A 12,675-nucleotide genomic window follows, 5' to 3' on the forward strand; every position below is an offset into this window, starting at 1 on the left:
AAACATAAGCAAAAGGAAAAAAAACAAAACTGAACATTTAGGATTAGCAAACACTGTTGGATTTCCATAACATACTTCATTCCTGATTTCATCTGTAAGAGATATGATTAGGACCCTTTCAAAAACAATGGTCAATTCTCAAAAATTTAGAAATTTAGCTCCCATTTGACCCAGCAATACCACTCTCAGGAATATATCCCAGAGAGGCAAACAAGCATAGCCGTAGTGACATCTGCACTTGTTTGTTTATTGCAGCACTCTTTACAATAGCCAGAATCTGGAAAAAACCTGAGTGCCCGAGAACAGATGACTGGTTAAAGAAACTTTGGTACATCTACACAATGGAGTACTATGCAGCTGTTAGAAAAGATGAAGTCATGAAATTTACATACAAGTGGTACTACATGGAAAGTATCATGCTAAGTGAAAGGAGTCAGAAAGAGAGGGACAGACATAGAAAGACTGCATTCATCGGGGGAACATAAAGTAACAAGCAAAATAGGAGACTAACACCCAAGAATAGCTGAGGTAAGTACCAGGAGGTTCACTCCAAGGCTTGGAGGCCAGCCACACATGCTAGGGGAAAAGGTAGCTCAGATAGAGAAGGGAGCACCAAATAAAGGATTTTGGAAGGATCCTCCCAGGATGGGAGATGCATGCTGAAAGTGGACTATAGACCAACATGATTGCCACTCAATGCCTCTTTTGCAAACCACAGCACCCAAAAGGAGAGAGAGAACAAAGGGGAATGCCCTGTCACAGAGGTAGGGTGGGATGGGGGACATAGGGGGTGGGAGGGATACTGGGATCCGTGGTGGTGGAAAATGGGCACTGGTGGAGGGATGGGTACTCGATCATTGTATACCTGAAACCCAAGCACAGAAATCTGTAAGTCTACAACTGTACCTCATGGTGTTTCACTAATAAAAGTTTTTTTTAAAAAATGGCATCTTATAAATATTCTGGCAATTTATGGAAAATTTATTAATGTAGTTGCAAATTATTATGGCATACTGTAGGTGACCTGTTACTCATTCAACTGATAATGTGTTCACCTCTCAGTGTTTATTAATATTATAGATGCTTCATTCAAGAAACTCACTGAATGATAACTACCCGGAATCCACGAAGAATCAAGGCTTTGTGGGCCCTGAATTTTATATAGTTTACTAAAACCCTGCTTAACAAAATAAATGAAATGCAAAATTATGAATATAAAAATTGCTGGGATCTTCCCCGAGATCTTGCAAGTAAGGTTTGGAGTTCAGCTTCCTCATCAATTCACCTCAGCTGGGCCTGTTTTCTTTTGTGCTTAGGTTGATTACATCTGACGGGTCCTCAGCCCACTGAGCTCTCTCTCTGGCTCTCATCTCGAGCTCTTCCCAGGTATATTTAATGCAGGGAGTAAATCATGATCAACCCAGCTTCTAATCAACCCAGTCATTTGTCAGATAGGCCATAAAGTGACGTAACTGAAGGACTAGCATCCCTGGCCTTTGGAAAGAGATGTAACAGCTTTTTTTTCCTTGTTGTTTTTGGGCCACACATGGCAGGGTGCTCAGGCCTTACTCCTGGCTAAGCTCAGGAAGACCCTGTGGGGTGGTGAGGCTTAAACCCAGGTCATCCATGTGCAACGCAAGCCACGCATCCACGGTAATTGTGCTCCAGTCACAGAGTTTTGATCACACAGGCAAATTGTACCTGAAAGGAATGAGCTTGGTCATTTAGAAAAATTAGGACCCAAAGAAAGGAGCCTACCCCCCAAAGCATTCGGGCCCCAACACATTCGGTGCTGGGGTGGGTAGTGCCATCACTGGTGTTTGGGGGTCACTTGGTGCAGTGCTGGTGAACCATGTCGTGCAGGGGCTTGACCCTCGGGCTCCAGCACTAAAGCATGCACTATCTCCCCAGACTCCGTGACAATCTGTTGAGCTGACCGAATTGGTCGTAGGAGCTAGTTCTATTTAAATCACATGACAGGGATGATCATTTCTTTCCAGGTATCTCTGATTCTTTCATTACCTTTTTCTCTCATTTCAGAGTAAAATTTCAGTATCTCTGTATTTCTGTCCTCCCGTTGTTCATGGATTTGCTCGAGCGGGCCCAGTAACGTCTCCATTTTGAGACTTGTTGTTACTGTGTTTGGCATATTGAATACGTCACGGGTAGCTCACCAGGCTTTGCCGTGCGGGCGAGATACTCTCGGTAGCTTGCCGGGCTTTCCGAGAGGGGCGGAGGAATCGAACCTGGCTCGGCTGGGCTGGCTGTGCACAAGGCAAACGCCCTACCGCTGTGCTGCAATGCAAATCAATCATCACCTTCTCCATTTTCAATTTGTTGGGTTTTCTTCTCATTTTGGGGGGGGCACATTCTGAGGTGTGAATGGGGGTCACTCCTGGCAGTGCAAAGCGTGGACTCCAGCTCTTTGAGCTGTCTCCTCAACCTCATTCATCATGAGTCTTTCTTAGTATACCACCCACCGTTATCTCCAGTGTCATCCCGCTATCTTGTTACCCTGCCGTCTGGACTAGCAGTGGGGCTCTCATGCTTTCCCACCAGCATCTGTCTTCTTTCCTTCAGTATTTAAGGTTCTTGGTGACAAACACCCTGCTTTCTTCTTCTGTATAGACAGGCCTGACGCTCAGAAGAAATGTCACTCTGTGAATGCTCTTGAATGTCTTAACTTTTATGAACTATGATGCGTTTCCCCGCCCCCAACCCCCACCGTCTCCTATAAAACTATACCGAAACTGAGGTTCTTATGATGCCTGGTATAATAAAATGCTTAGTAAAAATGCGGCATTAAAACAATGAGGTAACTATTATCTCTAAGCCTGCTCCTTACTAAACTGGTCTTCCGGGGAGTCAACTCAGGTCTATACCCATGAAGAATCACCGAGCTGCCTTCCTGCCCTACCTTCATCGAATCTGCAGGAAACTGTGTAAAACTGGATTTCTGAAACACAAGCAGGTGAAGACTCGTTTTCAAAGGAGGATCTTCCGCTTGAGTACAGAATTTCCTTTATGTCTCTGAACTTTGATCTGCTTGTGTCACATCAAATCAGAGAAATCAGAGAGAACTTTTCACCCAAAGGGTATAAAACCACAGACTTCTTACAGACGAGTAATCAGAAAAGTAAGTATAATGAAATTAGACAACAGCAACGTATTTTTGATGAATACTTTTCACTCAGTCTGACGTAACACAAACGCTTCTGGGGTCAGAGAGATAGTTTCAGAGATAGAGCACATGTCTGCCATGTATAAGGCCCAGAGTTTGATTCCACCGCACCACAGAACTCCAGGTGCCATACATGGCCTCCTTCTAGGTCAGCTGGCCAGTGTGATGCCAGTTTTGCCAGGAGTGATCCTGGTCCCTCCCCAGCACTGCCAGGTGTGAAGACTATTGAACGTCTTTACCATAGCTTTTTCCACCTTTTGCCCTAGCTCAAAGGTTTATACTGAGCACAGTGAATTCAATTTATATATATATCATTTTTTTCTTCAAAATAATGTTCGAGATTCTTAGGAGGGAAATATGCTAAGACAGACGTTCAGGAACTCTTCTGCTTCACCATGTAAAAGAAGCTACCAGCTATGAACGAATCCATAACTTTCCTTCCCTGCCAACTCCCAGTAAAAACTGCTATATCTAGTTCTTCCCAGCTCTTTGTTGCATACATTTAAGTGGTTAGGAACTTTGCACATGAACAGGAACCAAAGTTGGAATTAAACTGGGAATTTAAAGCGCTGCACCAGTGGGAATCACAAGACAATGCTAACGGATGCCTTTCTGTTAGTGCTCATGCCAATCATCAGTAACAGGTAAAAGCAAAGCATGCCATGCGCCATGCAAATCTCTTGGCCTCTTCGTTCCTTAGTTTCCTCATTTGAAAAAAGGGACTGATCTCAAGACACACTTGTTAGAGTTCACACTGGCCTTATGCCACTTAGCTAATAATAACTGTACGATGAGGTTATGCAGTTTTATTATATATATATTTATCTGCTTTTTCACTTACATTTTGTGTAAAAACTGCATTTCATGCCAGGACTGAAACGTTCCAAAGCTCAGTTCGGTGATTAAATTGCAACTAAGATTCCTACCAAAGAAAAAAAAGAAAAAAAAAGATAAAAGCAGTGGCAGCAGCAGAAGAAAGAAGAAGAAGGAAGAAGGAAGAAAGAAGAAGGAAGAAGAAGGACGAATTTTTTTTTTTTTTTGGTTTTTGGGTCACACCCAGCATAACTTCTAATTCACATAAACACATTTCATGTGCTAAACATCACTGTGGACGACCTAAGCTTAAGGTTTATTCTTTGATGTTTATGATGCTGTGGGGGCATTAGACGCAAAATAGCAAATTTTGTATTAAGTATTTTAACAAATACTTAAGTAATTAAGTTCTCTAGGACAGGGATTCATGACTTCAGCACTACTACCACATGGGGGCTGGATAATTGGGGGGGGGGGGGGCGCTGTCCAGTACATTGTAGATATTCTGCAGTGTATCTGGAGGCCTCTGCTTACTAGATACCAACAGCATCATTACAGATCTGGCAATCAAAACAATAAAAAAACTACCTGGAGACACTATCAAGGGTCATATGAGTACAAAATCATCCTGGTTGAGGGCCATTGTAATCGTTACTTACAGGCAAAAAAGGATTTGCTGTACAGTTTTAGTAGCCACTTTTAAATGTTCTAATAATATTAAATTGAATAACAGAGGCTGACAATTAAGTGTTACAAAAATTCCAAAAATAGGGGCTGGAGTGATAGTACAGCGGGTAGGGCGTTTGCCTTGCACGTGGCCAACTCGGGTTCGATTCTCAGCATCCCATATGGTCCCCTGAGCACCACCAGGAGTAATTCCTGAGTGCATGAGCCAGGAGTAACCCCTGTGCATCACCAGGTATTACCCAAAAAGCAAAAAAAAAAAAATCCAAAAATAATGAAGCATATTTTGAACTTACACAGATTGCAAATACGGTACTGCTTCAAATGTCCGCCTTTCAATAAACTGTATTTTATTGCAGGATAAGTCTCTAGGGAAAGGAAAGGGAAAATATTGCTTCAATTAACTACCAAGTATCTAATTTTAGGAATAACTAGTAGAAGTCAAAATAAATATTGAATGAGTAGATCTGAATGTTCCAGAATCCCTAACCTGGCTTTCCTTTTTCTCAACCACACATCTTCATGAATAAAATGTACGACTACTTGGTTCTAATATTGGAGTTAAACTTTTCTCGGAGCAGAGAATTGATGAGGTGATTTTATGTTCTAGAAGGGGTTGAGTTTTTTATCTTCATGTAAAATTACTATATTTAATATAGTTATTTCAATATTCAAATGAACAGTCTCATGTTTATATACCTTCCTGTGTAGCTGTTTTCTAGGCTAACAGAAACTGGCCTAGAAAAAATTAGCCTTTTTCATATAATATGAAAATCCTTTTAGACAGAACTTTGAACTAATTTAGAATTAAACTTTTCTATCATCATAGAAATTCAATTTTTGGTTCTACATTTTCTGAATATTCCATGAATTTCACTGCTTTAATTGTACAGTGGTGGAACAAAGAAAATCAGAGTACTGAACTTTGATTTGACTACAAGTGACTGTTCTGTATCTTTGAATTCTACTTAAGTTCTTTCACATATGACCAAGATGGGTATACCTATCTCCTAGCTCATCCCTCTTCTTCTCTTGCCTCCCTCCCTTCTTGGTCTCCTTCCTTCCTTGGCAGTTCTCAGGGCTTACTCCTGACTGCACACAGATCACTCTGAGGGTGCTCAAGGGATCTTGCATGGTGCTACGGATCAAACCTGGGTCACCCATGTGCAGAAGCAAGGCCCAGTATTTCCTTTTCCAACACACAATGCACACCGTCATGTATTAACCTTCTCAAGTACCAGCCTCACTTGGGAACGGATTGAAGACGCCTATTCTCAAACCAACCTACTCCAAATCAACTGAAGTAGGAACTGTGGTGGGGGATTTCACAGGCCCACCCAGTGATCTGCTACAGGCCTGAGTGCCCCAGCGCAGGTGGGCACGAGGAAGCTCAGCATGCTAGCCCTGGCTTACAACACCTGGGTCTATGTCCCTCCTCTTTCTCTTGGTCTTCTGAGAGCACTGAGGTGTTTTTCCTGTGTTTTACCTCTCTCCTGCTCTCTTTTTACGAGATTCTGTCCAAGATGTCTGTCTGACAATCGCCCAACATTTCCTACACTGGAATTTTTATCACCAGAACTCTCCTCGTGATAACCTCCTCTGCTCTTAATACTACTGCTATAGAATCCATCTGTATTAGCCTCGTATTTCCCATATAAATGTTCGTTTAAGTCATAGATCATTCGAAAATATGTTGACATAGGGTGTTAGAATGTTGTATTGCAAATCACAATGAGAAAACTAAAAATTTTTTAAAATTCTAGGCTAATGGCATTCAAGTTCTTTATTTTCTTTATAATTCAGGTTTATTTTTATTTTATTTTTTAAATAGTTTTTTTATTAAACCAGCTTTTAAAAGTTTTGTAGACAGGCCAGAAATTTAAAAATAATAATATTCTAGATTTTGCAGAGCATATTTTAATTTTTCTTTTTTTTTTTACAGAAAAACACAAATGTAGATTTTACAAACACATAGTTTTCTTTTGCTCTTCAAGCTGTGCTCTCCCATGTATCTCACTTGCTAGTCTCTATGTTCCTTTGCTTTTTCACTTTCACGCTGGAAAAGCTGGTGCTCCCTCTCCAACATCACCCTCCTTTCTCTCCTCCCACATCTTCCTAAGCACCTTACATTCAATAAATCTATGCTGCTTCACTGTTGCACCTCTTTAAATTCTTTCCTGCAAGGGACAGGCGGTGAACCCACATTGCCTGTGATGAGGCTGGGACTGCTTTCCCGTTCCTGCTGGTGCAAGCTGGCAGGGTGAGGGGCCCTGGAAAGTTCTTTGGGGGAATAATAAAACTAAAGAAGAAATTCTCTAGCCCCAAAGTAGCCCAAGAGCTTGTCCATCACATCATTTGAAATACAAATCCTCACATCTTTCTAAGTAAGTTTTAATAAAAGCTACCTTGCTTCACACACAAAATTAAAAAACAAAATCAATAAAACCATGGGCTGAAGCAATAGTACAGCTGGTGGGACCTTTGCCTTGCATGCATCCCAAGAGCTCGACAATCACATCATTTGACATACAAATTCTGAGCTCTTTGAAGAGAAACTGAGATATCACCAGGATGCAAAATTCCAAGGTCCCACCCAGAAAAGGCTGGTCCCCCTCAGAGAAGAAGTTACACAAGAATCCATGAGATAACAAAGAGAATATCAACAGCGTAAGGCATTCCTGTGAAAACACCCAGATGAAGTTTAAGTATGCAAAATTCCAGGAAAAAACCACCCTTTTGGAAGGATTGAATAAAAGCACCTGGCTTGCTCTTCATGCCCTAAATATCTCACTTGTTTCTTTCTGTTTCTTTGCTTGCTTTTTTCCACTCTGGAGAGCCTGTGTTCTCTCTCGAACACAGACTTCTTACTTTCTCTCCGTCACATCTTTCTAAATAAGTTTAAATAAAAACTACCTTGCTTCATACACAAAATTAAAAAATAAATAAAACATGGGCAGGAGAGATAGTGGGGCGTTGGCCTTGCACTGCACGCAGCTGACCCGGGTTTGATCCCCAGCATCTCATATGGTCCCCCCAGCATTGCCAGGAGTAATTCCTGAGTGCAGAGCCAGGAGTACCCCCTGAGTATCGCTGAGTGTGATCCAAAAAGCAATAAATAATAATTAAATATTAAAAAATAAAAACGAACGTATTTGCATAGATTTTTGTTTTTATTTAGTAGTGCTCAGGGTCTACTTCAGGGATATTACTGGGAGTCAGGGACTGGGGAGCCCAGAACTGTGTCCTGCTGGAAATCCAACCCGGGCCTCCTGTTGCAAAGCATCACACTCATCATTTGTGCAATCTCCTCAGCTGACAAAAACAATTCTTAAATTAATGGGCCAGGTAAAACTGGACCATGCATTGGATTTGATCCATAAAGGAACTCTATATGAACACGGAGGAGATGGTATATTAGCACTTAGGTTTCTATGGGTGGAGCAGATATAAGTACTTTTCATCTATTAGTAAAGTTTGAAAAACACTTTTGTGAAGCAAGATAGTTTACATCGAAAGAAACTTTCTTAGAAAGATGTGGGGAGGTGGGAAAGAGAAAGAATGTGTTCATGAGATAACACGGCTTCTCAGAGCAGAAAAAGCAGACAAAGAGACATGAGGACAAGTAAGCAAATTACATGATCCAGGGAGAACATGGGCTTGAAGAGTAAGCCTAAAGTTTTTTTTTTCATATATGTCCATATATATATATATGATGTAGGCAGGTAGATAGGGAAAGGCCCTTTGCAATGAAACAAAGTTTCATGGAAGAAGAATTCTAGGAATGACCCACCTTGTGGACACAGAAAACAAAGGCCTGATAAGACCAGACCCTCAGGATATAGGCCTCCCCACGGAATTCCTCTTTTTGGACCTCCCTGGTAACCTCCTTAGCAACGGACTTTTACCTGGAAAGAGGCCTCACGTGGGGACAGGCTGGAGCAACCCTATAAAGGCCACCTTGAACAAAGGAAGGGCGCACATATGCTGCCTGAGCCCATGTGCTGCTTGCGCCCACGTGGCCGAGCACATGTGGTGTCTGAGCACATGTGTGGCCCGCATCTCCCCTCTTCAGATGTGTACTTTCATTCTTTCGTGTCTAACTTTACTCTCTCTCTCGCTTTCTCTCTCTCTCTCTCCCCCTCCGCACCTAAAAATCCTACAAATAAAATCCATTAACTTCACTCACTGCTTGTCTACTCCTGAAATTCCTTTCTGCGAGACCCCGCTTCACATAAGTCATCCGTGGGGCCCACCGACATCATATATATATATATGCAAATGTAATTTAGTGTCAGAAATGACATGAGAGGTTTTTAATGCCATACTTACAAAACTACAAAATTTTATTGCTGGAAAAAAGGATGAAGATTAACTTGCACACCCCCTTGTTTTAAAAACAGAGCTAAAAATTCATAAATAAATGATTAACTTACAAGTACTTGAGGTTTGGAAGGGCTTCAAATGAATCCTTACGTAATTCTGCCAAAGAATTGTCACTGAGTATTCTGAAAAATGGAAAAATTATTTCTGGTCTAAAATGCAAAATAACTATGACTATTTATTACATAGGACTATTTTTTTTTCTTAAATTTTTATTAGTGAAACACCATGAGGTACAGCTGTAGACTTACAAATTTCTGTGCTTGGGTTTCAGTTATACAATGATTGAATACCCATCCCTCCACCAGTGCCCATTCTCCACCACAACCAGTCCCAGTATCCCTCCCACCCCCCATCCTCCCATCCCACCCTACCTCTGTGGCAGGGCATCCCTTTTCTTATCTCTCTCCTTTTGAGTGCTGTGGTTTGCAAAAGAGACATTGAGTGGCAATCTTGTTCGGTCTATAGTCTACTCTCATCATGCATTTCCCATCCTGAGAAGAACCACCCGACGCCCTTTATTTGGTGCTCCCTTCTCTAGCTGAGCTGCCTTTTCCCCTAGCGTGTGCAGCTGTGCACAGGACTATTCTTACACATAATAATGGTGCTATCTAAATATCCCAATTCTTATTTAACTTAGGGATAGTGGCCTCTGTTTAAACTCTTTATTTTGTCCTCACCTAGATGCATCATGAACACGAACACAGCTATTGACTCTTCTCACCAAGTAACCTATATAAAGCATATTCTCTAGGTCACAAAATCTGTCAGATCCAAATTCTGTGTGACACCAGAAACACAGGGCTGCCACTCCCTGCTCTCTTCCCAAACATTACTCTGAGTCCCCCATGAAGAATGAAATTAAGTCTGGAAAGGAAGCCCTAAGAAACTTAACACCATTAAATTGTTTTGTTCTGGGAAGGAAAACGTGCACAAAGTGCACATGACATTTGGGCCCAGAGCAATAGTACAGTGGGGAGGGTTTTTGCCTTGCACGTGGCTTACCTGGGTCGGACCCGGCACCCCATAGATCCCCCACGTCTGCCAGGAGTCAGCCCATAACCAGTAGCTGTGCACCCCCCCCCCCCCAACAAAAAAGAGCAGGCCAATAAAGCGAAGGCCCCAAGACACGTTCCTGACAAGGAACCCAGCTTCCCAGAGGCCCCAAGCGTGCCCCTACCAATCACACCCTCCTCTGACACACACCCCTGACTTGAACGAACATTATTTGGGGGGTTTCTTCGGTGCTTTGTTTTGTTGTGGGGCCACACCCAGAAGTGCTCAGTGGTTACTCCTGGCTCTTCGCTCAGGGATCATTCCTGGTGGTGCTCAAGGGACCATATGGGGTGCTCAAACTCAGGTCAGCAGTCTGCAAAGCTTAAAGCCTTTCCAGAGGCAGAGAATTTGATACTGGTCCATGGAATTGGGTTGCCTTGGAAGGCAGGACCAGAGGGCAGGAAAGCTATCCAAGATTTTCAAACAAAGACTTGAAATTCGGCTTCTCTTCCCTCCTTTACCTTATAAGGATCAAATGTAAAAGGGAGTCTCCACACGGTTTGCCCCCAGCCCAGGCCCCAGAACTGGAAAGTTTGTATAGTCTGTTGAGGACTCCCATGTTGGAAACCGATAATTGCTGCCAATTATGGTTTAGATTCCCTGCTCCAATGTCCCCTTTTGTTTAGAAAAATTTCACCTTTCAGAACTAAGGATAACCCCTGCGCACCACTGTGTGGCACCAGAGCAAAATTATTTAAAAAAAAATTCTACTTTTTTTAATGTTTAGAAAAGTATGCAAGCGATTTCCATTTGTAGACTTTCTCTCTAGGTCTGAGGTCATAGCCTGGATGAAAATACAATTATTTCCAACGCACTGAAACAGCCTTTGGTTTTGGTTTTAGATCACGCCTGGCTGTGCTCATGGCTTATTCCTGGCTCTGTGCTCAGGGATCACTCCTGGCAGGGCTGGAGGGCCCTATGGGGTGGTGGGGATTGAATCCTGGTAGGCCATATGCAAAGCAAAAACCCTACCCACAGTACTACCGCTCTGGCCCTAAAACGGTCATTTCTCATATTAGGAATGTCAACTGACAATGACAGATTAGCAAATTGTTCATTTGGCCTCTAATACAAACCACAGATATTTTTCACATCGCGTTTGTTATAGACATCTCAATCTTTTGGTTCTTCATCACAAATTTGAAGTTAGTTGTTAGACATACAGGTGGCTATTAGGTATGTCAATATGTGTTATTTAATAGCACTGTCACTGTCCTCCCACTGTTCATCGATTTGCTCAAGCAGGACCAGTAACATTGTGAGATTTGTTACTGTGTTTGGCATACCGAATACATCACGGGTAGCTTGCAAGGTTTTGCCGTGTGGGCGAGATACTCACTGTAGCTTGCCAGGCTCTCTGAGAGGGGCGGAGGAATCAAACTCGGTTGACCAGGTTGGCCCCATGCAAGGCAAACGCCCTACCCATTGTACTAACCATAAAATTAAAATATGGATGGGATCCCTTTTATTGATTCATCAGGGCAGCCCCAAAATAAAGAATGCCCAGAGGTGGATGGGCATGGAGAAACAATACTTTCATGAACTGGCACAACTATTTTGAGGTCAATTAAATTTTTATAACTATATACTCTTCAGCCCAACAAATCCATCTCTAAATATCTAATTAACAGACCTATCTGCCCATATTCACAAGGCCCTGTGCTGCGGTAATACATGTGACCAAAAAAAATCAAAGCATCTTTCAATAGAATTATTATGAAACAGGATTTTAAATAGATGGGGTAAACCTCTATGCACCATAAAGGAAAGAAGTCTAAAGCAAAATAAAGTGAAAGTATCAAGTGGTAGCTGTTATATTTATAGAAAAAACAAATCAGAAGATTTACTTTCGCATTATGGATCATTTAAAAATTTTTAATGAAGAATGTAATCATGTACCTGTGAGTCGAGAGCATCAGCAGCCTGATGGCACCTTCAGACTTCCAGATACCCCAAAATTGCTGCTGTGCCTTTGGCCAGACCCCAAAAACTTGGGGCAAAGTTTACCAAGAAAGTAAACTGACAAAAGTTAGGTATGTTTCCCACATACCTACAAACCACCTCCGACTCAGCTATATAATTGGAGGCATGGCCTCTCTGGTTTCTGATTGAACTGCTTAATGGCCATGATCCCAGAGATTCAGAAGCAAATCTTGAAACCCAGCAGCTTTTGGCAGAAATGCGTCTGGTCCCTGCAGTAGGTTACCAGTGCTGGGCTAACCCAGGTGGGAATAGGTTTCGTGCCTTGGCCTGTTCCCCCTGTTGGCCCAGTGGCGACCATCGTTCAGAGGCCACTGGACAGTCAGGTTTGGGCCCGCAGTGACGAGACATGCAGGGCCTCACAGAATGGGGGTGGAGCCGGTCTGTCCTCCCCACCCCAACGAGACCCCAAGTCATCGCCCACGAACGGCCTCTCTGGCTCCTGATCAAGCTGCTTAACAGCCTTGATCCCAGAGACTCAGAAACAAATCTCAAAACTTAGTGGCTTTTGGCAGAAATGCGTCCAGACTCCGCAGTAGGTTACTGTCGCCGGGCCACCCCAGGGGGGAAAGGGTGTTGTC

General features: G+C 42.6%; 1 protein-coding gene across 3 annotated transcripts in view; it reads right to left on the reverse strand.

Moving 5' to 3' along the window:
* Positions 1–12,675, reverse strand: part of LOC130036799 (leucine-rich repeat-containing protein 37B-like) — a 46,967-nt gene that overhangs the window by 29,573 nt on the left and 4,719 nt on the right. For 2 of the 3 annotated variants that reach the window (XM_056128691.1, XM_056128690.1), the window contains exons 3-5: positions 9,112–9,183; positions 4,975–5,046; positions 4,023–4,103 (exon numbers count right to left, since the gene is read on the reverse strand). In XM_056128691.1, the coding sequence (XP_055984666.1) occupies positions 4,023–4,103; positions 4,975–5,046; positions 9,112–9,183 (225 nt within the window). The remainder of the gene's footprint in view (positions 1–4,022; positions 4,104–4,974; positions 5,047–9,111; positions 9,184–12,675) is intronic. The other variant, XM_056128692.1, reaches the window with a different exon arrangement.

The sequence above is a fragment of the Sorex fumeus genome, unplaced genomic scaffold (genome assembly GCF_029834395.1).
Source record: "Sorex fumeus unplaced genomic scaffold, SorFum_2.1 ptg000066l, whole genome shotgun sequence".
Lineage (NCBI taxonomy): Eukaryota > Metazoa > Chordata > Mammalia > Eulipotyphla > Soricidae > Sorex > Sorex fumeus.